The sequence below is a fragment of the Sprattus sprattus genome (assembly GCF_963457725.1).
Source record: "Sprattus sprattus genome assembly, chromosome: 5".
NCBI classification, from domain to species: domain Eukaryota; kingdom Metazoa; phylum Chordata; class Actinopteri; order Clupeiformes; family Clupeidae; genus Sprattus; species Sprattus sprattus.
In genome coordinates, this window is record NC_137924.1 from 9232670 (window position 1) to 9259462 (window position 26793).

General features: G+C 41.8%; 1 protein-coding gene across 1 annotated transcript; it reads left to right on the top strand.

Annotated features, from left to right (window-relative positions):
* The first annotated feature begins 359 nt into the window (after nt 1–359).
* Nucleotides 360–21039, top strand: LOC308365326 (H-2 class II histocompatibility antigen, E-S beta chain-like). Its single transcript, XM_080838709.1, has 6 exons — nt 360–395; nt 18090–18371; nt 18782–19063; nt 19867–19980; nt 20202–20228; nt 20443–21039. Exons 1-5 carry the CDS (start codon nt 371–373, stop codon nt 20225–20227), a joined length of 729 nt encoding a protein of 242 aa, XP_080694835.1. The 5' UTR covers nt 360–370; the 3' UTR covers nt 20228; nt 20443–21039.
* The last annotated feature ends 5754 nt before the right edge of the window (nt 21040–26793 follow it).

Here is a 26793-nt window from a genome sequence, read left to right on the forward strand (position 1 = left end):
AATTACTAAAACCCCAAACACAATGAAAAACACCCCCTAGATTTTACAAAGCGAAACGCAATATTCACAGCAAGTATGAGTGCTGGTATCAAGTACACGGCCAATAACATAAACCTGGTTTTGCAAAATAATAACAAAAACCGAATTATGCTGCATTCGAGAAAGCTGGGAGATCGAAGATTTCAGACCTCCAACTAGGAAAAGTTCACTCGAACGCCACTTGAAGTGGAAGATTCTAGTCGTGAGGTGGGGGCAAAATCATAGACATCATATAGGTGATGATGTCTCTGATGTCTATGGGCAAAATGATCTACCCCGACTCCTAGTCGGAGCAGCCTGACGTCACATAACAATGGCGGCGCCCGTGGAGATGTGTGCCATGGACACCGTGAATGGTAAAATATAATTTTCTAGGCTAATTAGCCTAGTAGTAGACAGGATTTAAAGATCTGTTAACTTCATGGATATTTAGATGGCTTTTGATGGCTATGTTTTAGCAAAATTATAAATAAAAGAGACAGTCTACAGTGTCTCAATACCTCATCCGTCTTTTCGCCTCCTCTGCTTGGTTCGCATATGCAAGAAGACAGCATTGTTTCACGTCAAAATGTCTATTTAAAGACAACGCGAATGAGAGCTTGGCGCGGTCGGCCATTTTTGTTGTTTACGTTCAACTTCGTTCGCCTCGAACGCTTTGAGGTCGCACCTAGTACACTCCAAGTGGGATGAATGCGACATCCCAGCTTTCTCGAATGCAGCATTAGACCATGACTGCTGTGATATGGGAGGGATAATGAGAGTGCACACTGATCCAGCACCTTTATAAGAGCAGGCTGGAGCACAAACATAACACCAGTGTCACAGAGCAAGGACGGTTCTCTAGAGACTCCATAAAGACGGCATGCAATTCCTTATAGTAGCATGAATAAACAAATTAATGAATTTATTATTACACTTACAAAATGCTTTTCTCAGCCTTGGATTCATGTCTCATTGCACTGCATCACTGAACGCGGCCAATGGGTGTGCTTTTGACAGGCTGTTTCTTTATAATAATAATAATAATTCATTTTATTTTTAACGCACTTTTCATTCTAAAGAATCTCAGAGTGCCTACATATTAGAAATTAACTATAATAATACAATACAATTAAAAAATATATATATATTAACATAAGCATAACAGAAAAGATTTAACACAAGGCCAGAAATGCCTTCCTGAATAAAAAAAGTTTTAAGTCCAGCTTTAAAGGAGTCCAGCGTCTGCGTTGCCCTTAGGTGGTCAGGGAGGCTGTTCCAGAAATGTGGCGCTGCCGAGCAAAAGGCCCGGTCGCCCATGGTGCGGAGCTTGGTTTTGGGGACGAGGAGGAGAGAGCTGTTTGAAGACCAGAGGGTGGAGGTTTGGGGAGTAATTCATTCTTGCAGGTAGGGAGGTGCATGTCCATTAATGCATGTATGGGTGATTATAAGGACTTTGTAGTCTATCCGGAAAGAGACAGGGAGCCAGTGTAGTGAGTGTAATATTGGTGTTATGTGCTCATATTTCCGGACCTTCATCAGAATCCTGGCAGCGCTGTTTTGGATGTATTGCAGCTTCTGGATGTTCTTGCCAGTGATCCCATAGAAAAGTGAATTACAATAGTCCAGTCTTGAGGAGATAAAGGCGTGGACAAGCTTCTCTGCATCTGATAGGGTTAAAGTGCGGCAGAGTTTGGAGATGGTTCTTAGATGATAAAAAGAGGTTTTGCACAGGTGTTTTATATGATCATTAAAGTTCAGGTGAGAGTCAAACCTAACTCCGAGATTAGTGACTGTGGAGGAGAGGGGGATGACCTGGCTGTCGAAGGTGAGATGAGTCAAGGTGGATGACTGAACCTGGTGTGGAGTGCCAACAAGAAGGGCTTCAGTTTTGCTACTATTAAGCTGGAGAAAGTTGTTGCTCATCCATGCCTTTATCTCCCCAAGACAGGCGTTGAGAGATGACATGGCATTCATGTGTTTGGCAGGTTGTACTACCTGCACACTGAGATTGAGTCAACTGATGATAAGTGTAATGCAACCCACGACATCCAAGCTTGGCATGAGATACTAGGCCACTGTAATTATGATGATGTGCTTAGGTTACATGATGTTGTTGATGGTATGCAGATCAAGGGAAAAATGAGTAAGCCTGAGCAAGAATGTGAGGTGTGTATTCAAGGGAAGTTTGCACAAACTAGAAATAGGAACCCCGATGCCAGAGCAAAGGCTCCTTTAGAAATGATAAACACAGACCTTGCAGGTCCAATAGCCACTGAGTCATTAGATGGGTACAAATATGCACAGTCTTTTACTGATGATTACTCAAATGCATTGTTTGTATACTTTCTAAAGAAAAAGAGTGACTCAGTGCAGGCAACTGAAAAATTCCTTGCAGATGTATCCCCTTATGGGAAGGTGAAGTGTATGCGATCTGATAATGGAACTGAGTTCACAGGTGGTGATTTCCAGGCGCTGCTGAGGAAAAGCAAAATTAGGCATGAGACGACAGCTCCATACTCACCGCACCAAAATGGAACAGCAGAACGTGGGTGGCGTACTCTTTTCGAGATGGGCAGGTGCATGCTAATTGAAAGTGAGTTACCAAAACACCTTTGGCACTACGCAGTACAAACAGCAGCAATGGTACGCAACAGATGCTTGAACAAGCGCACAGGGCTGACTCCATACGAGATGTTGACAAACAAAAAGCCCAATGTGTCCAGAATGCAACGATTCGGATCTGTTTGCTACACTTATAAGCAGGAAAAGGGGAAGCTTGACTCCAGGTGTGATCAGGGGCGTTTTGTGGGGTACGACAAAAATAGCCCAGCTTATTTAGTGTATCACCCAAATACAAACAAAGTGCAAAAACACAGGCTGGTGAAATTTGTGAGCAAAACAGCTTCAGAAAAACAAACACAGACAGATGAGCCAGATCTAAATGATGACAGTGTGGGGCACAGAGTCAGGACTAGGGGGACGCAGGGGGTCAACAGGAGTGCAGAAAAGGCTCTAGAGCAAAATGAACCCGGTAAAAGTCCACATTGCGATAGTCCAAGGGCAGCAAATGAGTCTACTGAGCATAATGAAACTGGAAGTGTTACAAGCGTCGATCCTGAGAGTAGGCGGTATCCAACAAGAGAAAGGAGGGCACCAAATTACCTAGGCGAATTCGTGACAGAAGACAGTGATAGTGACGGGATGCATGTCACAGTAGACTACTGCTGCAGAGCAGTTTGTGGCATTCCGCAAACTTATGGTGAAGCAATGCAGTCAGACAATTCAAAAGAATGGAGAAAAGCAATGAATGAGGAAATCCAGTCTCTAAATGAGAATAAAACCTTTACCCCGACAACACTACCCGTGGGCAAGAAACCAGTGGGGGGTAGGTGGGTTTACACAATCAAGTCTGGTGTAGATGGGAATGACCAGTACAAGGCTCGATTTGTTGCCAAGGGCTACAGCCAGAAAATGGGGGTAGACTATGGGGAAACGTTTTCACCTACAGCAGATCTAACCAGTGTTAGAATTGTGCTACAGAAGGCAGTGCAGGAAGATTTACTGGTCCACCAAATGGACGTTAAAACCGCGTTCTTACACGCCCCCATCGACCACGAAATCTACATCAATCCACCAGAGGGCTATGAAGAAAAAGAGGGTGTAGTATATAGGCTAGAGAAATCGCTTTATGGTCTCAAACAGTCTGGAAGAAACTGGAACAGGGTTTTACATGATTGCTTAACTGAAAATGGTTTCACACAAAACCAAGCTGACCACTGTGTTTATTCCCAAGAGTCTAAAGAAGGGAAAGTGATCATAATTGTGTGGGTAGATGACTTGATCATCGCTGCAAGCGATGAAGGGAAACTGAAAAAGGTGAAAGGGATGCTTGAAGAGCAATTCAAGATGAAAGATTTGGGGCAACTCAAACATTTTCTTGGTATTGATTTTGATTTGTCTGATAAATGCATTAAGATGTCACAAGAGAAGTACACTTACAAAATTCTACAGCGTTTCAACATGTCAGAATGCAGGGTGAGAGATACTCCTTGTGAGCAAAAGCTCGAATACAGTAATGATGCAGTTAAAATGACAGATATCAGAATGTACAGAGAGGCCGTGGGCAGTCTGATATACCTGACGACCTGCACTAGGCCTGATCTGAGTTTTGTGGTGAGCAGGCTGTCACAGTACCTAGCTGAGCCTACAGAGGAGCAATGGGTTACTGTGAAGCATGTCCTGCGATACCTTAAAGGTACAGCAGACAAAGGTTTAACCTTTACGAGAAGCACTGAGAATCTTGGTATAAAAGCCTACAGTAATGCAGACTGGGCGGCTGATACCAGTGATCGCCGCAGTACCACAGGATACTGTGTTAGTCTTAGTGAAAACAGTGCACTTGTTTCATGGAAGGCAAAGAAGCCACCTACTGTTGCACTTTCCACATGCGAAGCAGAGTATATGGCACTTGCTTCTACTGTTCAGGAATGCCTTTACCTACAACAATTACTGGAGAATATGGATGGTTACCAATACACACAAACGGTAATACACGAAGACAATCAGGGGACGATTGCTCTTGCCAGAAATCCTGTGAATAGAAAGCGTTGTAAACACATAGACATTAGGTATCACTTTATTAGGTCTACTGTGAATGAGGGTAAGGTGAATTTAATGTATTGTGCTAGTGATGAAATGGTCGCTGATGTGATGACGAAGCCTGTCAGCAAGTTCAAACTGGGAAAGTTTGCAGGTCTTCTTTTTGGTGACTAATATGTGTAAGCCAAAGGTACACATTTGTTCAATCTTGTTTTGGTGTTTTTTGTGTTACCAACCTGAGTACAAGTGGGGGTGTTAAAATGTAAGCCTATTTCTTATGTTCTCAGGTTACATGATTGTAAATATTGTTTACTCTTAGCGACACAAGAGGGCGCAAGAGCACACACACTAATTCATGTGATGAATGTTCATGTATTGTTTGTGACCTAATGGACTTCCCGTACATGGACATTTTTATGCGTGACTTTTCATATTCCAGTCAGTCCGCGCTCAACCCAACTGGCAGATGGCCACATTTCATTGTTCTAAAATAAATGTCCTTAAATGAGAGAAGTCGTCAGTCTCCTTCCTATGCATCGTCAGCAGCACCACTCTGCTGATAAAACTCAACAGATTTAATAATGTTGTAAATGGTTTACATCATTAGGCTCAAAGTCAACATATGAGGGTTGTCTTCACCAGGGTTATAATCGTTAATGAAAACTAACGAAAAAACGAAAACGAGGTGTGATTTTGTTTTTTTGTCGTTAACTGAAATACAAATAAAAACGAAGCTTTATCAAAAAACGATAACTAACTGAAACTGTATTGTGTCTTTACAAAACTAACTGAAATAAAATAGAATTATAGAGAAAATGTCTTTAGTTTTCGTTTTGTCAATGTATTTCATACATAGTCAAGTCAATCTTCAAGTCTATCTTCCTCTATACCGCTTTAAGTACACGCCCCTCGCCTGGTATCATAGCGGCAAAATTCGGGAGAAAGCAACAGAGTTTCTATTTGGGATTACCTGGAACAGTGATGTGCGGTGAGGTTCCTGGCTGGTGAGGCACCGACTCTTTCAGAGTTAGATTTACAAATATATAAAACCAATACAGTATATTAAATAAGCATTCGATTGGCAGCTTGCACATTGACTACTGGTTGTTTTTCAGCATTCTTCACACACACACACACACACACACACACACACACACACACACACACACACACACACACACACACACACACACACACACACAGGCAGGCACCCTGAGGGTTTCTACCTTTTCCCAATATAATTTGAAGAGTTAAATCGACGAGACTTAAACATCAGCTAGATAACGAGTTATCATGTCATGCACATTGAATTCTTCCATTTAAACCGTTTATGGTTATTAAGTGTCCTTAGCTAGCTAATCAGCTAGCGGAGCAACTAGATAACATCAACCAGGAAACACAACTTTAACTGCAATTTAAGTTTAATTTCTCAAAATCAGCTCACCAAAGTGATAACAAGCACTTGTGTGGTGTTTAATGGCTTCACATAGACATCAAACAATCCTAAGAGAATTAATGGGAAATCAACGGAGCAAGGGCTTTCTCTGATAGCTATCCATGTAGGGCCTAATGTTAGCGAATGAGGAGTGAGAAGCCCCTCTCCCCCTACTTCTATTTAGTCTCTGTGTACACCCAAAACCAAATCTATTCTTGAGGTTCCAAATATTTTCAAAGTAATTTGGCTTTGAATGTGAGACGTCGATCGAGATATCTTCTCTCCCGTTGTTTTAAGCATACCTTAGATAGGGCATTGGTCTCCCATTATTGATCACTTCACGTTTGGATTGAAAGTATGGTTTTGAGAAATGTTTTAGCTTAGCAATAGAATCGTCCATTTTTGCAGTCAATGTCCAATAAAAAGTGAAGAGGAAGAACAACGGCAGTACAGGCATAATCCCCTTTACGAGAGGTACTGTTTGCCTGTTTACCTCTCTGTGCTTTTTCACTGCGGGTTTAAAATGAGGTCAGCAAGAGTTAATAGTTCTACGCATGCGCTCACGTAATCCGAGATGCGGCACAGCCCGTCGCTGCCTCGCTCTCTCCGGTCTGTTTGAACAGCGCTCTATTCCGTTTTCCCTACCCTCCGTACCTACCATCCTTAGTTTGAGTATGTAGGGTGTTCCGTTTTCGATCGCGGCGAAAAGAAGTATACCCAAAGGACCCGTATGTGTACTCATAACGGTCAAAACTTTGAGTGTGGAAGCAGGGTACACTTTCCATTCTCAACCATAGACATGTATAGATAGACACCGCCTCCACTGCTTCAGCCCGTTGCCTCGGCGAAACGCGTCGCCGCCATTTTGGGAAAGGAGCTCTCTGCCGTCAGAGGTCTGTCAGACGTGTCAAACTAGCGCAAGTTGCCAGGAGCTGCGGTTTTTCTGGATAAAAATCACGATAACCTTTTACATTTCGCAACCAATTTCATGGAGTATTCAAAGGTTTATGCTCTACGTGAAGTGTGTGAAAAAGATTTGCCTCTACGTTACTTTGAATCTCGCTAGTCAAATCGCCAGTCATACATGTGCATGGGTCTATGATAAACGCTCACTTTTCTTTCAAAACTCGTGCATTTTGAAAATACTGAGAAGATCTATAAACTATCGAAATAGTGCTTCTTTAGTTACTAGTATTGACCATCATTAAGAGAAAGAGCATACATTAAATAGTGAGAAACTGGCAGTCAGTGTGTTTTTCATAGTTTAATTCCTTTTCAAGTATGTGCATTAAGAAACCTTGAACAGTGCAATTGGCAATACACAGTTATTTCACAATTATATATTGTGTCAATTGCACTGCATAGATCTGAAAATGTTAAGAGCATGATTGTATATTATGTCAAATTGTACAAATGTACATATATATATATATATATATATATATATATATATATATATATATATATATATATATATATATATATATATATATTAATATGAATATATACTTATACTTAAAATATATTATATTGTATCACATATTATATATATCATATGTTATTCCATTGCACATTATACTAAGTCATTATATTATATTGTATTATATATATGCTATGTTATTTATATTACAGTTCAACTATTGAGATGTGTAGGCTATGTATATATTGAGATGTGTATATTTTTACTGCTATAGAAATATATAGATTTTTTTTGTAGCCTAATGTTGATTTGTGAAATAACTGTGTATTGCCAATTGCACTGTTCAAGGTTTCTTAATGCACATACTTGAAAAGGAACTATTAAACTATGAAAAACACACTGACTGCCAGTTTCTCACTATTTGATGTATGCTCTTTCTCTTAATGATGGTCAATACGTAGTAACTAAAGAAGCACTATTTCGATAGTTTATAGATCTTCTCAGTATTTTCAAAATGCACGAGCGTTTATTATAGACCCATGCACATGTATGACTGGCGATTAAACTAGCGAGATTCAAAGTAACGTAGAGGCAAATCTTTTTCACACACTTCACGTAGAGCATAAACCCTTGAATACTCCATGAAATTGGTTGCGAAATGTAAAAGGTTATCGTGATTTTTATCCAGATAAACCGCAGCTCCTGGCAACTTGCGCTAGTTTGACACGTCTGACAGACCTCTGACGGCAGAGAGTTCCTTTCCCAAAATGGCGGCGACGCGTTTCACCGAGAAGCAGTGGAGGCGGTGTCTACCTATACATGTCTATGTTCTCAACGGCCGCTATCTTGTCAACGTAGCGGAAGAGGCGGAGCCTTGCGTTTTATTTCGAAATCAATGGCGGACATAATGGCTACGGTGGCTACGATAGCAGAGTCAGAAGACCACAAGGCTACAGACCGTAAATGTCAATATCAACAGTAATTTAACAACTGTACTGATATTAAATGTACTACTAACATGTCATTCTCAAATTAAAGCCAGTGACATGAGTATTTTGGTGTTTTTTAACGATGTATACGGACTGTTAGTGCCATTTTCATATTGTTGGTTAAACTTAGACATTATATAACTTAGATTAATATTTAGTGATTGTTATTTACATTGATAGCATATTTGTATTTATAGTTTACATTTCAGTCTAAAATATGTTTAGTGCTCACGCATTGCATTGTTTGAATAATCAGAGGTTGCATTGTTTGGAATAACCAGAGGTGAGCTGTGACGTTGCCAGCTCACGCATCAATGTATCAATTGTTTGTTTTTGATGTATCAACTGTCACTTTGTTGCACTTGTCAGAATTTCAGTAAAAGACGGAGCGAACACAGTTTTTCTACCGTTGTTGAAAAACAGTACACGCGTAGACTCGTTTTCTTTCCGTCTAAGAGTGGTTACTTAAGGTTTAAGATAAGAACTACATACTGACCAAAAGAAGGGAACTTTAAGCCACTACATTAAGTAGAAAAACTATCGCTGAAGGCGAGAGAGGATCATCGTAAGCCGAGGAAAGCTGCGTTGCCCTGGACACCAGTTGATGAAGGAAGCTAGCCAGCTGAAGCATTAGCGGTGATTACAACTGCAGCCGACCGGATTTCCAGACGACTTCTATGATGATGGATGAGTACCCAAAGAACCATTGAATGAACTGATACGCCTATTTAAAGATCTTGCTGGCGAAATAAGGATAATTATGTCATTGTACTCAATGTAGCCAAGTAACGTTGCGAAGTAACAAAGGAAAACATTAGAACTTTCAAGACGTGCTATTTGCCGTTGGCCACACAGGACATTTGAGAAAAGTGCTATTGCTAGCTTGTCATATAAGCCCATAAGAAGCTCGAGTTTGTTTCTGAAAATTAAGACAGCCCTAGAATCTTTCTCTGGAAAGCATTTACATGTTTTGAGCTGAAAGGACTGTTAAACGGGATTTCAGAAGTTTGTAAGAGCTTGCTATAAGAGACTTGTCTATCATTAGTAGCCAATTTAAAATGTCTGATTTGGATGAAACCAGGATGGAAGGCAATGTGGAGCTAGACAAAAGAAGAAAGATCAAGTTGACCACAAAGGCCCTACAACAGAAATGTGATGAACAAATGAAACTTAGGAAACATATATTGGCACGCCTTGTCTCCAAAGCAGAGGAAATTGAAAACCTCATGATAAATGATTCTAATGCACTTTTAGTGGAAAGGATTCATCTCAGTGATTACTCCAAATTTCTGAATGATTTTATTGAAGTGAATAATACAGTAAGTGAACTATTATCAGAAGAAGAAAGGAAAGCTGATCAGCAGTATTGGAGTGAGCCAAACTTTATGAAGTATGATAACCTTTTGACTAATATAGAGCTTTGGATAATAGAAGCAAGACGGAACGCCAACCCCGCTTACGAACAGGCTGCTTCTGAATATGTGACTCCAAAGACTTACGCGACGACACAGCAAGGTGAGTCTGCCGTTGAGTATGTGGATCCAGACGACAGTGCATCAGCTGTATATGAAAAATACAGTTCAGTCACTGTACGCAGTGTAAGCAGTAGACATTCAAAGTCATCCACAGTGTCATCTACTGCTTCATCTGTGCGTAGAAAAGAGGAAGCTAACCGCGCAGCCCTACTCGCACGCGCAGCCGCACTTAAGAAGAAACAGGCACTGAATGCCAATCAGATTCAGTTGGAGGCTCAAATGAAAACCAATCAGATGCAGTTGGAGGCTCAAATGAAAACCAAGCAGATGCAGTTGGAGGCTCAAATGAAAACCAAGCAGATGCAGTTGAAGGCTGAAATGGAGGAACTAGATGTCGAGACTGCTATCGCAGAGTCAACAGCAAAGCTACAAGTTTTTGAAGAGTATGATAACATGGACAACAACGGAATTAATTCCTACCTCTTCAAGAACATGCCTACAGCAGCAACCATCGAACATCATGCTCCAGATGTCAGACCAAACTTGACCAGCAGTCTTCGAGTTAGCCAATACAACAGTGCTTCTCATTTTCCAACTACACACCAGTCTTATGCGCAAGTAAAGGAAGAAAACAACAACAACAAATTTGTAAGTACAAATTCCAATGGAACGCAGATTGAACTTGGCGAAGTGATATTGAAACAGAAGGATATCACAGAGATGTTAGTCACACAACAGAGACTAGCCAACTTACCTCAACGAGAAGTCCCTGTATTCAGTGGCGATCCTTTCGAGTTCCTGCCATTCTTGAAGGCCTTTGAGCACATCATCCACAGCCGCACAGACAACGATGAAGACCGCTTGTACTATCTAGAGCAATTCACCAGCTGTGAACCAAGAGAACTTGTGAGAAGTTGCCAACACATGAGCGAACAACAAGGCTACAATGAAGCGAGAAGGCTCTTGACCTATCACTATGGCAACGAGTACAAAATAGCTGCAGCCTATGTTGACAAGGCTCTCAAATGGCCTCAAGTCAAAGCAGAAGATGCCAAATCACTTCACAGCTTCTCCATCTTTCTCACCGGATGTAACAATGTCATGAAAAACATGGAATACCTCGAGGAGATGAACAGCCCGAGCAACCTTCGGATCGTCCTTTCAAAGTTGCCTTTCAGACTTCGTGAAAGATGGAGAGTCATAGCTTTCGACATACAAGAAAGGGAAGGAAGAAGAGCAAAGTTCTCTGATCTAACAACGTACATCAACCGACAAGCTAGGATAGCTTCAGACCCACTGTTCGGTGATGTAAACGAGTACTCCGAAAAAGGCAGGTCAAGCTTTAACTCTGCCCAGGGAGGCGGTCTGAAAAGAACCACTGGCTGTGCTACGAGTGTTAAGCAAGACGAAGGGGATGCCTCAGAACCAAGGAAGTACAAGCAGGCAAGCAACGCGTTTCAAGAGCCATGCCTGTACTGTAACAACAGACACACCCTGAGCGCATGTTACAAGATAAGAAGTTTGCCAAACAAAGAGAGAGTTGAGTTCATTAAAGGTAAAGGACTTTGTTTCGGGTGTCTGACCCAAGGGCACATGGCAAAAGACTGTAACAAGAGAGCCACCTGTGAAATCTGCAGCAAGAAACACCCAAGCCTGCTTCACAGCCAAAGGGACGAGAACACCGACCAAGAGAACGTCAAGCACGAGAAAGGTCAAGGCTCTGCCAGCAGACACTCAGCTGAACAAAAAGATGAGCCAGCTAGGAGTGAAGTTACGGCAGTCACCGGGGCCGGAGGCAATGACTGCATCCTGTCTATCGTGCCTGTGCGCATCAAATCCAAGAGGAGCAACACAACAATAGAGACGTATGCCTTCATGGACTCAGGAAGTTCTGCTACGTTTTGCTCCGAAAGGTTGATGAGACAGCTTGGCGTCCATGGCAAGAAGACTCAATTGCTGCTCCGTACTATGGGCCAGGAGAAGCCTGTGTCCTGCTACGTGCTCTCAGATCTGGAAGTGTGCGGTCTGACAGAGAAAAAGTACATAAGCCTGCCAGACGTATACACCCACACAGATATACCTGTAACGAAGGACAACGTTCCTGTTGAGAAAGACTTAGAAAGATGGCCGTATCTGCGTAAAGAAGTACGGTTACCACAGATCGACGCAGATGTCGACATACTCATTGGAATGAACGCTCATTCTGCGATGGAGCCGTGGAAGATAATCCACAGCCAAGATGACGGGCCTTACGCAGTTAAGACAACTCTCGGGTGGGTCGTTAATGGCCCTCTCAAGAAACATGACGATCACCACAAGTCAAGACAATTCAAGTCAAGTCACTGCAGTCAAAGGGCATCAGTCAACACAATCTCAGTCACTGGCGTGGACAGCATGCTGCTGCAGCAGTACAATCACGACTTTCCTGAGCAAGCCTGTGAAGAGAAATCAGAAATGTCACGAGAAGACGTTCAGTTCATGAAGTCTGTGACCAAGACAATCAAGAAAGTCAATGGGCACTACAGCATTGGGATGCCTCTCAGAAACAAAAATGTAGTGATGCCAAACAACAGATGTGTTGCCGAGCAACGGGCATCTAACCTGAAAAGGAAACTTGCTAAGAACTCCAGCTTCCACGATGACTACAAAACCTTCATGTCAGACCTGCTGAACAAAGGCTACGCAGTGGAAGTTCCTGAAGACGAGCGCAATCGCAACGATGGCAGAGTATGGTACGTTCCCCATCACGGCGTGATCCATCCACAAAAGGGAAAGCTGCGGGTTGTTTTTGATTGTGCCGCTTCGTTTCAGGGGAAGTCACTGAACGAGGAACTGTTACAAGGCCCAGACCTCACTAATAGTCTGGTTGGAGTCTTGACGAGGTTTCGACATGAACACATTGCACTCATCTCTGATATTGAAGCGATGTATCATCAAGTAAGAGTTCCTGACGAGGACTCTGATCTTCTACGATTCCTCTGGTGGCCACAGGGAGATCTGAGCCAGCCTCCGCGTGAGTACAAGATGGTGGTCCATTTGTTCGGGGCCAAGTCGAGCCCGAGCTGCGCCAACTACGCTCTAAGACGGACTGCAGAGGATGGAAAAGACAGGTCATCACCTGAAGCAGTAGCTACAGTCCTAGAGCACTTCTATGTCGATGACTGCCTGGTCTCGACGTCCAACGAGAAGAAGGCCACAGCTTTGACAAAGGACCTCATTGCACTGTGTGAGAGTGGAGGATTCCGCTTGACTAAGTGGTCAAGCAACAGCCGCGAAGTTCTGTCATCACTTCCCGAACAAGAGAGAGCAAAGGAGATCAAGAATCTAGACCTGGACAAGGATGAACTACCCATGGAAAGGGCACTTGGAGTGGACTGGTGCATAGAATCAGATTCCTTCAAGTTCCGGATCCATGTGAAGAGCATGCCCATCACCAGACGGGGTATCCTCTCGGTCGTAAGCTCTATATACGACCCCCTTGGATTCCTGTCACCGTTCATTCTTCTAGCGAAGACCATCGTCCAGAGTCTCTGTCAAATGAAACTTACCTGGGATGAAGAAATTCCAAAAGACGTGGCAAACAGATGGTTCGCCTGGCTGTCTGATCTGAGCCAGTTTACCAGCTTTTCCGTCAGAAGGTGCATCAAGCCAGAGGGATTTGGTCAAGTGATGTCAGCACAGCTGCACCATTTCTCTGACGCTAGCGAGAAGGGCTATGGCGTTGTCACCTACCTCCGCATCGAGAACAGCCACGGTCAAGTCCACTGCTCGTTTCTTCAAGGAAAATCCCGGGTGACGCCACTTAAACCAGTCACTATTCCACGCCTTGAGCTAACCGCGGCTACCATTGCGGTGAAAATGGATAAGCTCATGAAGCAAGAGCTTCGGATGGACCTCAAAGAGTCTGTGTTATGGACAGACAGCACCACCGTCCTCCGGTACATCGACAACGACGGAGCTCGTTTCAAAACATTCGTAGCAAACAGAGTATCAACAATCAGAGAGAACACGAGGCCAGCACAGTGGAAGTATGTCAACACGGCTTCTAACCCAGCTGACTACGCGTCAAGAGGAATGACAGCAGAGCACTTCATGAAGTGCCAGAGCTGGATTGAAGGTCCTGAATTCCTAGTCAAGAGTGAGTCTCACTGGCCTGTCCTATCAGAGTTCTCAAGAGAGATGAGTGAAGACGACACTGAAGTGAAACGTACGATCAATGTGAACATCATCAAGACTGTAGATTCAAGCACAGACCCTCTCTTCAAGCTGATTCACCACTACTCCGACTGGCACAGCCTAAAGAAGGCGGTTGCCTGGATATTGAGGCTGAAGGAGCTGCTTCAAAGTCTGTGTGAAACAAGGAAGAACCGACAGTCTCAAGCCCAGTCTTCAGACAGTCCAGATGCTAAAATCAAGACAGTTAAAAACCACATGCAGAAATGGAAATCTACCCTGAAAGGAACCCATTTGACTGTCAAGGATGTCAGAAGAGCAGAAACGGTGATCATTCAGTTCAGCCAAAGTCAAACCTTCCATGAGGAGCTTCACGCTCTGCAGAAAGGTGAAAAGATCAAGAGAAGCAGCTCTATCGTGAAGCTGGATCCCTTCCTTCAAGATGGAGTTCTCCGGGTTGGTGGAAGATTGCACCATGCAGCCTTGCCAGAACACACAAAGCATCCATTTATCCTGGCCAAGGATCACCACATCACTACCTTGATCATCAGGAACATTCATAAGGAAATCGGACATGGAGGAAGAAACCATACCCTTGCTCAGCTGAGACAAAGGGTCTGGATATGTAAAGGAAATGCAGCGGTGAGAAGTGTGCTTTCAAAGTGTGTCAAATGCCGGAAGAGTCAAGCTGCTGTGAGTGAACAGAAGATGGCGAATCTACCACTTGATCGTCTACTGCCTGACCATCCACCATTCACTAACGTTGGTGTAGACTTTTTCGGCCCCTTTGAAGTAAAGCGTGGACGAGTGCAAGTAAAGCGTTATGGAGTCTTGTTTACTTGCCTTACAGTCAGAGCAGTCCACATAGAAATCGCACACTCTCTCGACACCGACTCATGTATAAACGCAGTGAGACGTTTCATAGCCAGAAGAGGACAAGTCGAAGTGATGAGATCCGATAACGGAACGAATCTGGTAGCTACAGAACACGAGATCCGCCGGGCGATGAAAGAATGGAACCAGTCCCAGATCTCTGAGGCTCTACTGCAAAGAGGAGTCACTTGGATCTTCAACCCGCCTGCTGGGTCTCACCACGGTGGTGTCTGGGAGCGACAGATAAGAACAGTACGGAAGATACTTACCAACCTTCTGAAGCTTCAATCACTCAACGACGAATGTCTGCAAACCGTGATGTGTGAAGTAGAAGCAGTGATCAACAGCAGACCCCTTACCAAGTCATCTGATGATGTGGACGACCTCGAGCCACTGACGCCGAATCATCTTCTCCTTTTCAAGGGAAAACCAGCACTCCCTCCAGGCGTGTTTCAGAAGGAGGATCTATACACCAGACGAAGATGGAGGCAAGTGCAGTATATCTCCGACATCTTCTGGAAGCGTTGGTCCAGAGAATACTTGCCCCTCCTGCAAGAAAGGCAGAAGTGGCTGGAGAAGAAGAGGAATGTGAAAGAGGGAGACGTCGTACTCATCGTGGATGAGAGGGCTCCAAGAGGGTCCTGGTTAATGGGAAAAGTGGAGAAGACAATCCCAGATGCCAAAGGGTTTGTCCGTCGGGTCCTTGTAAAAACGAAGACCAACACTTTAGAGAGACCCATTAATAAGCTGTGTCTCCTGCTCGAGATGGAAGAATCTTAGAATGTAGAAATGTATTTAGTTTTAGTTAGGTAATTGTCATCCCCATGATGAGCAATTAGGGGCCGGAATGTTAGTGCCATTTTCATATTGTTGGTTAAACTTAGACATTATATAACTTAGATTAATATTTAGTGATTGTTATTTACATTGATAGCATATTTGTATTTATAGTTTACATTTCAGTCTAAAATATGTTTAGTGCTCACGCATTGCATTGTTTGAATAATCAGAGGTTGCATTGTTTGGAATAACCAGAGGTGAGCTGTGACGTTGCGAGCTCACGCATCAATGTATCAATTGTTTGTTTTTGATGTATCAACTGTCACTTTGTTGCACTTGTCAGAATTTCAGTAAAAGACGGAGCGAACACAGTTTTTCTACCGTTGTTGAAAAACAGTACACGCGTAGACTCGTTTTCTTTCCGTCTAAGAGTGGTTACTTAAGGTTTAAGATAAGAACTACATACTGACCAAAAGAAGGGAACTTTAAGCCACTACACGGACAGTTAGCATACCTAGCTAGCCTAGCTTGGTAGCATTACCATTGGTTCTGAATGGCTGTTATGCTAAGCAGCTGGCTATCCCCCCACCCGGGACTGTAGTTAATTTCCGGTAAGTGCACCACGGAGTATTAGATCTGGAACAACACTCACCTGCTGAGAATATGCGTACCTAGTAAGTGTGTACTGTGTACTGCGTATAAGTATACTCATAGTGGGATAGAAACGGAACATAGCACAGGACATGCGCAAATTCTGACTGACACACATCTGTCAGTTGTTTTTTTGTGGATGGCTGTTCATCTGTCCTAAGTGAATATAAAATGCTAAGTGGTATGCTTTGATGAGCTTGTATTACTTATTATTTATTATAGCTTGTATTTTTTGTTCTGCAAGCAAAACAGAACAAAAAATACCCCCCCCCCCCCCCCAAGGTCCGATACATTACGCAGTAAAGACTAAAACTAAAACTGAAACTAATAAAAACTACACTCAAACTAAGCATTTTCAAAAAATAGAAACTAAGCTAAACTAGCAAACCCGCTTTAAAAACTAATGATAACTAAACTGAAATTGAAAACAAAAAGTCAAAACGAAATAAAAATAAAAACTAATGAAAAATGCAAAACTATTATAACCTTGGTCTTCACCCATAGTGTGAGTATATTTAATGTAATATTTAATTATGTTGTAAACGGTTTACAGCATAAGGCTCAACATCAACATATGAGGGTTGTCTTCACGCATAATGTGGGTATATTTAATGTCATATTTAAGGGGCGGGGCCATTTGAAGCACGTCTTTAGGCTGACTGAATGACGGTCCCCTGATTCGACAATGACATACAGAGGCAGATCAGACGGTCAAGTGGTAGAACCCGTCAGAACAAAATATAACATTTACATTTACATTTAGTCACTAAGCACACGCTTTTATCCAAAGTGCCTAAATTGCATTTATACACATTTACTTTTCCCATAGGCAGTGCGTCGCCCTAATCGCCCTTATAGACAAGATGTGTGAATGATTCATGTTGGACAGAGAGGTGACTGGCAATATGATATCTAAAAAAAATATCTGCCTCATACTCGCTTTTTTGCAACAATTACATTAACCAAGGATTCTCTACTAGCTGTATTACAGTTATGCTCACCCACAATGTGCTGTATATATAAGATGCTTGTCTGCAAAGTATAAAATCACTATTCCATGATGAGAAATAATAACTTAATTAAAGTAGCTTGACAGGGCACAATGTAAATATGTCTTATGTCTAGAATGAAAGGCTGATACAGTTACCCAACAACCCTCCCCCCCCCCCACTCACACACACACTATTTGTATGACAAGTTGTCATCGAATTCAAATAAAAGTCTGCATAGTAACAGATGACCTCTAAACACCTATTGGTCCATTGTGATAAATGCCTCTCTCATTACTCTGTACTTCTTGTGTATCTTCCTCATAGCTACTTAGACTCCAACAGAATGTCCTCCTTACAGTTTAGTGTTTCTGTGGTGATTTTTGTCTCTACACTTTTAGGAGTGGGTGAGTTTAATGCTCTTTCTTTTCCCGCACATTAACATGGCAAATTAGTACATGCCAATGAATTGGTACTTTTCAGTCTCTGTTTGATTGCACGTATACTTTACTCAGAGGATCCCTAGTCCATTAAAGCATTATTTTAATTTGTCAAAAATAGTAATAATGTTGTCATAGTGCTGGAAAACAAATGATCCAGTGTTGTAGGCATAGACTTAGCACACGGAGGATGCCTTCATTTTAGCATGCGTATAAATGTTAATGATGGTATTTTTTTCTGCAGGTGGTTTTAATGGATATTACGGTTACAATATTATACAATGCCGTTACAACCCAAAGAATTTGAGTGATATGGAGTTGATTCTTTCCTACTGGTTTAACGAGGCTGAATACATACAGTTCAACAGCACTGTGGGGAAGTTTGTGGGATACACTGAGCATGGAGTGAAGAATGCAGATAGATGGAACAAAGACAAAGGGATTCTGGCAATATGGCAGTCTGTGAGGGACAGATACTGCATACCCCATGCCCAGATTGCCATCAAGGCCATACTGACAAAGAAAGGTGAGCATGGGTAATGGAAGAAAAGTTGAACCTGTGAATAGTTCCTCAGTAATCATGTCTGTCAGGTTTGGGTGAACATTTCTACACAGAATCAGTTTGTTTCACTTGTGGGAAGTGTGGTTTAATCAGTTTGATTTGATTTAAAATGTTTATTGAATCCTTTCACATAAAGTAGCCTAATATGATCAAAACTGTTAAGGAATAATTCTGCGTAGTGCATTTTAAAACTGAAACATTTAAGAAAACAGTAATGTAGTTAAATTCAATATGTGGGTATTTATATTTAATTGCCTTAAGTAGACTTAAAAGGTATATACTGTATATACATATCACAAATATCACAACACTAAATATAATTATTTCCCTTCCTCTGTGTGCATAATAATTATGTAGATAACTATATCTTACAGTTGAGCCAGAGGTGAGACTGACTATGGGGAGGCCTTCCACTGGTGGTCATCCTGCTCTGCTGATGTGCAGTGCGTACGGCTTCTACCCAAAGATGATCCGCGTGACCTGGCACAGAGATGGACAGGAGGTGACCGGTGATGTGATATCTAGTGAGGAGCTGGCGGATGGAGACTGGTACTACCAGATCCACTCCCACCTGGAGTTCACTCCCAAAGCTGGAGAGAAGATCTCCTGTGTGGTGGAGCACGAAAGCCTCAGGGACCCTCTGGAGATCACCTGGGGTGAGAACACTGGCTCCTGTCTGATGCAGACCTCACTTGTTCTCACACTGTATCAGGTGTATTTAATAATATACATGTGCACTGCAGCTGAGACACATGTGATGACCTGTAGGCCGCATAAGCCCTAGTACTGCACATGATATAGCTGCTTTTAGTCCTATATTATATTCTTTATTTCAGACTCCAAGTTCCATATAAAGTAACGGACATACAATTATACAATTATAAAAATAAAAAAATATACAGAGAAAAACAAAAGAAATACAACACACATAATACAATGCATTAAAAAGTATGAAGACTTTTTTGCCCACGTCGTTTTAAGTTCAGGGTAAATCGATAACAGCTCTTTAGAGGGTTGACCAGAGCCTCTACTATGCAGTTCTCAGACATGTCCAGTCGATACATGAAACCATACATCAATTTTCTCAAGAGAGCCTCACAAGTTGGTACGTGCTTAGAAACAAACAACTGACTAGCATTATGCCACCTAGGCACATGAAGCAGCAATCTAAAAGCATCATTGTAAGCTACTTTCAGTCTCTGCATACTCCTTTTCCTGTAATTAGACCACAAATGAGCAGTGTACATTGGTGTTATGTCGGTTCTAAACAGGGAACATATAACTATAGTTAAGTATGCTTTTCATAGTTTTATTCAGGTAAGACTGCTCACATTTAAACTGCTTCCCACGGCCACGCTGCTCTTCTGGTCCCAGTGTCTCTATATTCAGACACAGATCATACGTGTTGCTATTGTATGACCTCACACATCATGCGTGACGTGATGTGATGTTTTCACAGACCCCTCCATGCCTGAGCCTGAGAGGAATAAGATTGCCATTGGAGCTGCAGCACTGGTGCTGGGGTTAATCGTCACTGCTGCTGGGTTCATCTACTACAAGACAAAGTCCAGAGGTCTGTAGTGTGCATGACCAACAACCAACATGCATCCAGCAGTCAGGATAGAATATATTCACATATGGCACTGCATAATGGATGACCTTAGATACACATGACATACAGACATTATTGGTTATTGAATAATAAGCAGCGCTGGTAAACTGGACTATTTTTCACCACATATCACCAAAGAGTTTTGTATAATGGTCTAATTTTAATGATTTAATTTCTAACAGGGCGGATCTTGGTACCCAATCATTAGAGTAAGTCATCAGTTTATGAGACATTTCTACACTTTTATTTAACAGCTTATCTCAGAATCTGAAGTCTGAAAGGAAGTCTTATCCTCTATCTATAATTACAATAATATAATAAAAAACATATTAGTTCTTAGTATTTCTGTATCACTGTATGGAATGGATTCTCGATATGCCTATACATCATAAAAAGTGATTTAATCTTGTTATATTCTTACAGGTCTGTCACAGCATGCTGAACTGACATTCAATCAATACCTTTTTCAAGAAATCTATCATGAATGTCAGGGATGGTTATGATCAAGACTGCTGGCTGTTTTTTTGCTGTCTTTTTTCCCCCCAAACTTGCTTTAGAAATGTGAATTACTTATACCCATGAATCTTAAAACCAAAATAAAGTTGCTGTTTTGTTTGTTTCTTTTGCAGAGGGAGGGAAAACAATGCTTTGATATTTATTTCCTACCATGGTAGTCCTGTATCAAACACCGATGATAACTGAAATAACAAAGATTTTATATAAACTAATTTCTCCTACAGTCTTTGTAAATTGAAAGTTTATAGATAGTGTGGCTCTGGCACCCTCTGCTGGAACGTTTCAGTGCTTGCAGTTAAATAATTCACTCCAGAGGTTTTCTGTAATTCTTAGATCTTTGTTGATGACATAATGTCACTTCTGTCAATAATTAGTTTCAGTCACATGGAATCAACCAATTCAATTCAATTCAATTCAATTCAATTCAATTGTATTTATATAGCGCCATAACAATACAATTGCCTCTAGGCACTTAACAGAGCCCAGAGCCTAAACCCCCTTACAAAACTCCCTGTTAAGGCCGAATTATGCTCTGTTTTAGACGTAACGCGTAAGCACGTAAGATACATAACCCCCCCTTGCGCGGTAAAATATCCCCCCTTACGTGCTTAAGTGTGTCGCCCAAAATTCCTGACTATGCGACTAAAACACTACGGCCCTACACAGCTCGCAAAGGCTGTGATTGGCCGGCTACCACAGCCTTTCACAGAGTCTCACGTTTCCGGGTTAATAGCATCTTTTTTAGACCCAGACATTTTTTTAAATCATGAATACCCTGCAGACCGTCTCACAAGCCGTTTCTTATGGATTAGGAACAAACATAACAGAAGAGGTCCGAAGACATGAACTCCTTTACAAATCCTCTTTAAACACTTACAGGACGCTCAAATTACCGCGAATATCCCACTCTCACCCGCGATTGTTTGGAGAGAATGTGGTCATTCACGAACAAATAGGTACTTTCATATTCATTTTCCGCCACTTGTGAGTCATGGTGATATCTTTCATTGAGTTCATATTGACGTGAATCCATCAATTGCACCAGCGAGTTTGATAGAATGAACCCGGTCTGCTCATATACAAAAGTTAACAGTATCCTGCCGTTACCTTGTGGCCAGCACCATTGTAGTTACAAGCATTGACAACATGATGAGATTCTCGCCGTTTACCACCTCATCTTTGAATAATGTAACTCATAAACACATCGTTTTAAAGCCTGTCGCAGTCATTAAAAGATGTCAATAAAACAAACTTTTGCGTCATGTGCTGTCTTTTTCGCCACTGGTACTGAATTGCCAACATTTGTATTTTGAGTAACACATGTATTCATAACATCAAGCCTTTCGCCCACTACACTTTCATGCTCCGGTAAGTTTTTTTCCTTTGTCCTGCTGCAATAAATAGGCTTACTTAACTCAAAATAAATCTACAGTTCTGGCGTCAATTTGCTTTGCAACACGCAACACGGCTCACAAGCCTTGCAACACGGCTCTGCGTCTAAAACGAACCTTAAATCAAAACTTGTCTAAAACAAGTTCCTTGTGTAAATTACGTGCTTACGCGTTACGTCTAAAACAGAGCATAATTCGGCCTTTAGGCAGGAAGAAACCTTAAGCAGAATCACGGCACATAAGGGGGGACCCATCTGCTTGAGGTTGGCCGGGTGGAGATAGGAAGGTGGGAAGGGGGAGGGTTGTGTGGCAGAAGGGGAAGGAAAACAACAGGGGTTGTACACAGCCAGCATTTGGTCGCTGTACATAGTATGTATACAGACATTCGGTTGTAAATACATGATACAGGCAAGACCAGTTTACTGTACTCATAGGGTTACTGTTACTGGGGTAAGGGATGTAGGGACAGAGAAACATTTCAGTGGTGGCAATAATGTTTATTGTTTATAAATGCAATAATCCTTCACGGTACAACATACACTGTCTGTAGCCCAGTTTTGTTGATAAGGGGGTATTGCATGAAAGAAATCGGCAGGTTGCAGCGCTTCTAACAAACAGAAATGACGAATCAATCAACCCAGACCAAACTCCCAACAAAGAAGCTCTCAGCACACCTTTCTTTGAGCTGAGTTGGCTCACGAGTGATTGAGTCGGCTCCTGGTTTGCGTTTTTATTAGAACATTATTTGTGTTCGGGTATGTCTGGGTGGCTGGCACAGCAGGTGATGGGTTTGTCGACGCAATTACTTTTGGCTATAGGATGTACTAAAGAGGAATGTCTTGAGTCACAATATGAAAACTTTCTTTCTAACAATAAAGTTTGAAAAAATAACTGTTATGTCTCTGTCTATTTATCGGACTCTCCCTCTCTTTCAGTCTGCGTATGTGTGTGCGTGGTTAATCATGACTGTTAAATATTGTATTTTTGAAACTGGCTCAAGCATTTTACAGTTACGTAGTTTGTGTAGTTTTATTTGTGTCATCATACCAGTACTTAGACTCTAATGATCTATTATTTTAAAGCGTATTCAAATAAAGCAGCGTGCCATCAAAGTCGAGACAGGCGACACCACCTTCTCTGGGAATATGTGACCACTGAACTGGTTGAGTTTATTTCACTCACAGACCAAAGTAAAGCACAGATGAAAATGATGACTACAACGTTTATGTTCCACAATTTGAAATGTAGGTATTTTAAAATAACACCAATTTTTTTTCTGATTATTCCAACGGCGGAATACAATGCCCATGGAACTTAGAGGTGCGTAAACGGTATTTACAGGTGCGTAAACGATTTTTAGAGGTGCGTAAACGCTTTTCCCAAAATTCCAAAGGTGCGTAAACGGCGTTTATGTGCGTTTACCCTCCACTACAGCCCTGGTTGTGTGAGACATTATCCACAAACAGATATGACATTCATAGGCTACATACACACACACACACACACACACACACAGGCTAGCTAGTCATAGAAGAAATGACTAGAGTGACGGTAGGTGTAACGACTGCGCTACTACTACTATTAGAAATACTACTACTAGTAGTTGGCGAATTGAGGGCCTCTTCAATTAAAGAAGCAGCCTCACGCAGCAGCTGAGGGTATGTCTTCTGCGACATTCTGGTATCTTGATTAAACTAAATCTGGCGCATGGCATCTGTCGGGCAAGAAGACATGTTGAAGCTGGAAAACGTATTGAAACCGGAAGTGGGTGATTTACTCCGTTTGATTGCCTAATACCAGGACCTTTACTTTTTCGTTGAGAAATTGTGTTGTTCGCCTGACCTTTAAAAGATCATTTTATTTATTTATTTATTATTTCTTTTATTTATTTATTTATTTATTTATTATAAGTTATACGGCTCAATACTCAACTGACTGACTGATACCATATTGAAACCGGAAGTGGGTGAAGTCATACAACTAAACACACAAGTGACTTGTTAACCGAACTTTTACGAAGCTATATGACCAAAATACACAGTTAGCTTGCTAATCAAACGTTAACACCGTGTCAAATAAGAAGTTTTTTAATTCATTAATTTTCTGTTCAGGCCAGATAACAAGGTTCAACCAACCAGAGACCGGAGAGACAACGTCCGGTTTCAACACGTTTTCCAGCGGAAATACGTCTTCTTGCCAGACAGCATCCATACCCGCCAAAATTCGGTATCCCTCTGGATCGAAGAGAGCTTGATCTACTGTTTGAGCCTGCCTTGTGTGTAATACTGTTTAGTCACCAATCAGAGGCTTTAACCAGCCCCCTGACTTGGTGACAACAGATCTATTTTGCTTCAGCAAGTTACACCGTGGATAAATGTAAGTATAAATAAATACATGTTAGTATAAATAAATAAATGGAAGTATAAATAAAAAACATTTATATATTTAGTGTCTCATTTGATTCATTTTGTTCTAATTATGTATTTATCAAGTATTTAACTATTCATTTATTTATTTAGTTTCGGCCCCTATAATCCTCCATACAGCTGTTCCTGACGGGACAAATCAAAATCACCCATAATTCGGGATGTCCCGGACAATTCGGGACGGTTGGCAACCCTAGCTGGAGATTGATACTATTTCCAACATCCTATCTTTGTGAAGCAGGCTTTTCTTCAGTGACAGCAACCAAGACCAAATTACGGCGCAGGCTGGACCTAAGGAACACACTGCGGGTGTCATTGTCTCCCATCATACCTAAATTAGACCATATCATTGCAAAGAAACAAGACCAGAACTCCCACTGATTCAGCGTTATAAAATAGGGGATATTGAAGAATCCCCAGAAAGGACTGTATAGCTGGTTACTGAAATGATGAGTGACAATCGCCAGAGGTCTGTCCGATAAGAACAAGAATTGCTGATGCCAAAGTTCCAAAGTAGACTGATGTTTATTGCACACACACACTCAAGCCTTGAATGGCAGGATGGACATGAAAGACTGATGAACGAATGATGACTACGATTATCCGTGTAAAAGGACTCGTATTCAACCATGAATCCGTGATTGAACCGTAAATATGATTATCATTGTAAGTGACTCATATCCACCTTTGACTCCGTGGTTTCTATGAAGGATATGAATAACAAATATATCCAAATATTAGCAATTATACTGTAATATTGAAACCGTCCCCAAACGTATGGGGGCTGCCTTGAAACTGTCGTGGGGTGTGAAATTCCACTGTTTACGACCACCACAGAACCTAGGGATGGTCTGACCTTGTTATCACCCCAGGTCCTGTGAGAGGCCCAAACAGCAGGGTGCCTCAGCTAGAGAGCAGCCTTTTGTACAAGCGTTATGGTGAGTAAATGTATCTTTGTGTTGTCAGGATGACAGTTCAGTAAATATGCCAGCAGGCTAAAGACATGCCATTGTCCGTATTCATTTGTAATGCCAATTACCACACTAAACATTAGTTTTTATGCCTGTTGCTTTATTACATTTTTGCTGTATTTATCTGCCGGCCTGTGAAAATAATGACATTAAACCGGTCCGTGGTGCAAAAAGTCCTGGCTCTGGGGCTAAAAGTCTAAAAGTCCCACCAACTCTTCATCCTCTTTCACTGATGCTACAACCTCCTCATGGGAAAGAGTAGGCAGTAACACAGGCACATTCAAACAAGCACGGTCCAACCACTCTGATTTTTTTCTATTTACGCCCCCTACAGGAAGGGACAGACGTACAGCCAAGACAACCTATTCCCTCAGAAGCTCTGACGCCAGGGTATCCGATGCAGCGTAACTGAAATGGTGTGCACCTCGATACCCTGGATAAGGACACAAGTCCCAGTGTCAGACTCCTGAGAGAGAGGCAAAACAGAATGTAGGACAAACGATTCTGACGCTCCTGTGTCGCGCAAATTACGCACGGGTCACTCCCAACCAATGAAACACAACCCTGTGTTACAAACGGGCCATAGCTGTCATCAGCACATGCCTGTGGCTGTTACAAAGACAACTCCTCATTGACTGTGTCAGTGCTCTCACTGACTGAGCACATCAGAGAGGCATCGTCACCAGCAGCAGTAACCCCTGTGTCTTCCCCACTAGCCATCCAGGATATGCCCTGGGCAGTTCTGTGTAACGTGGTGGTACACCCTGCAAAAATGGAAGAAAAGCAAAAGACACCAGTTAGTGTGTTGGTAAGCTTGTATCAGTTTCAACTGGGCTGTTGGTGGTTTTTGCATGTCTTTTAGGTAGTTATCTTACAAGTGTTGGAACAGAACTCCGTAATTGCTGTTTAAATTTGAAATGACAAGGGGTCGGAATGCTTTCTAATTACTGCTAGATTTCAGCTGTTGTCTTGGCTTTCCATGCCTTTTTACACTCCCTTTTTTCATGTGTAATACTTTTCCCCTGTGTCATTTCACATTATTACACATAACTTGATTTCTGAACTTATGTATTTTGGTTTCTTTGTATGTATGGATTTTACCAACATCTGGTGAAAATTTCATGTCAATAGCACGTTTGGAAATTATTTCCTGTGACAAATTGTGACTGTTTTAGGGGTTTTTTTAACCAAAAAGATCACACCTTGCCAGACTACCAAGTAACTGAAATTAAATTGAACACTATATCTGTTTAACTAATATAAACATGTTTTGCCTCCCCACCCTTGCCCAAACAATTCGACCCAACCAACTCATAAAAGCAGAAAAACTAAATTACAAATTGTATTGGACCGAAACAACCAAAAAACTAAATAAACTCCAGTGTTATTCATCCCCCTTAATAGAAATTACGCCATTGCTGAATATATGTCTTCAGTAACCAATGACAGACACCGGAAAACCTTTACCAG

Bases quoted from the DNA above. Each gene is read 5' to 3' on its own strand.
- LOC308365326 (XM_080838709.1), top strand. From the start codon at position 371: ATGTGTGCCATGGACACCGTGAATG. The intron at 396-18,089 runs GTAAAATATAAT...TTTTTTCTGCAG, and splicing joins TGCCATGGACACCGTGAATG to GTGGTTTTAATGGATATTAC. The intron at 18,372-18,781 runs GTGAGCATGGGT...TATATCTTACAG, and splicing joins GGCCATACTGACAAAGAAAG to TTGAGCCAGAGGTGAGACTG.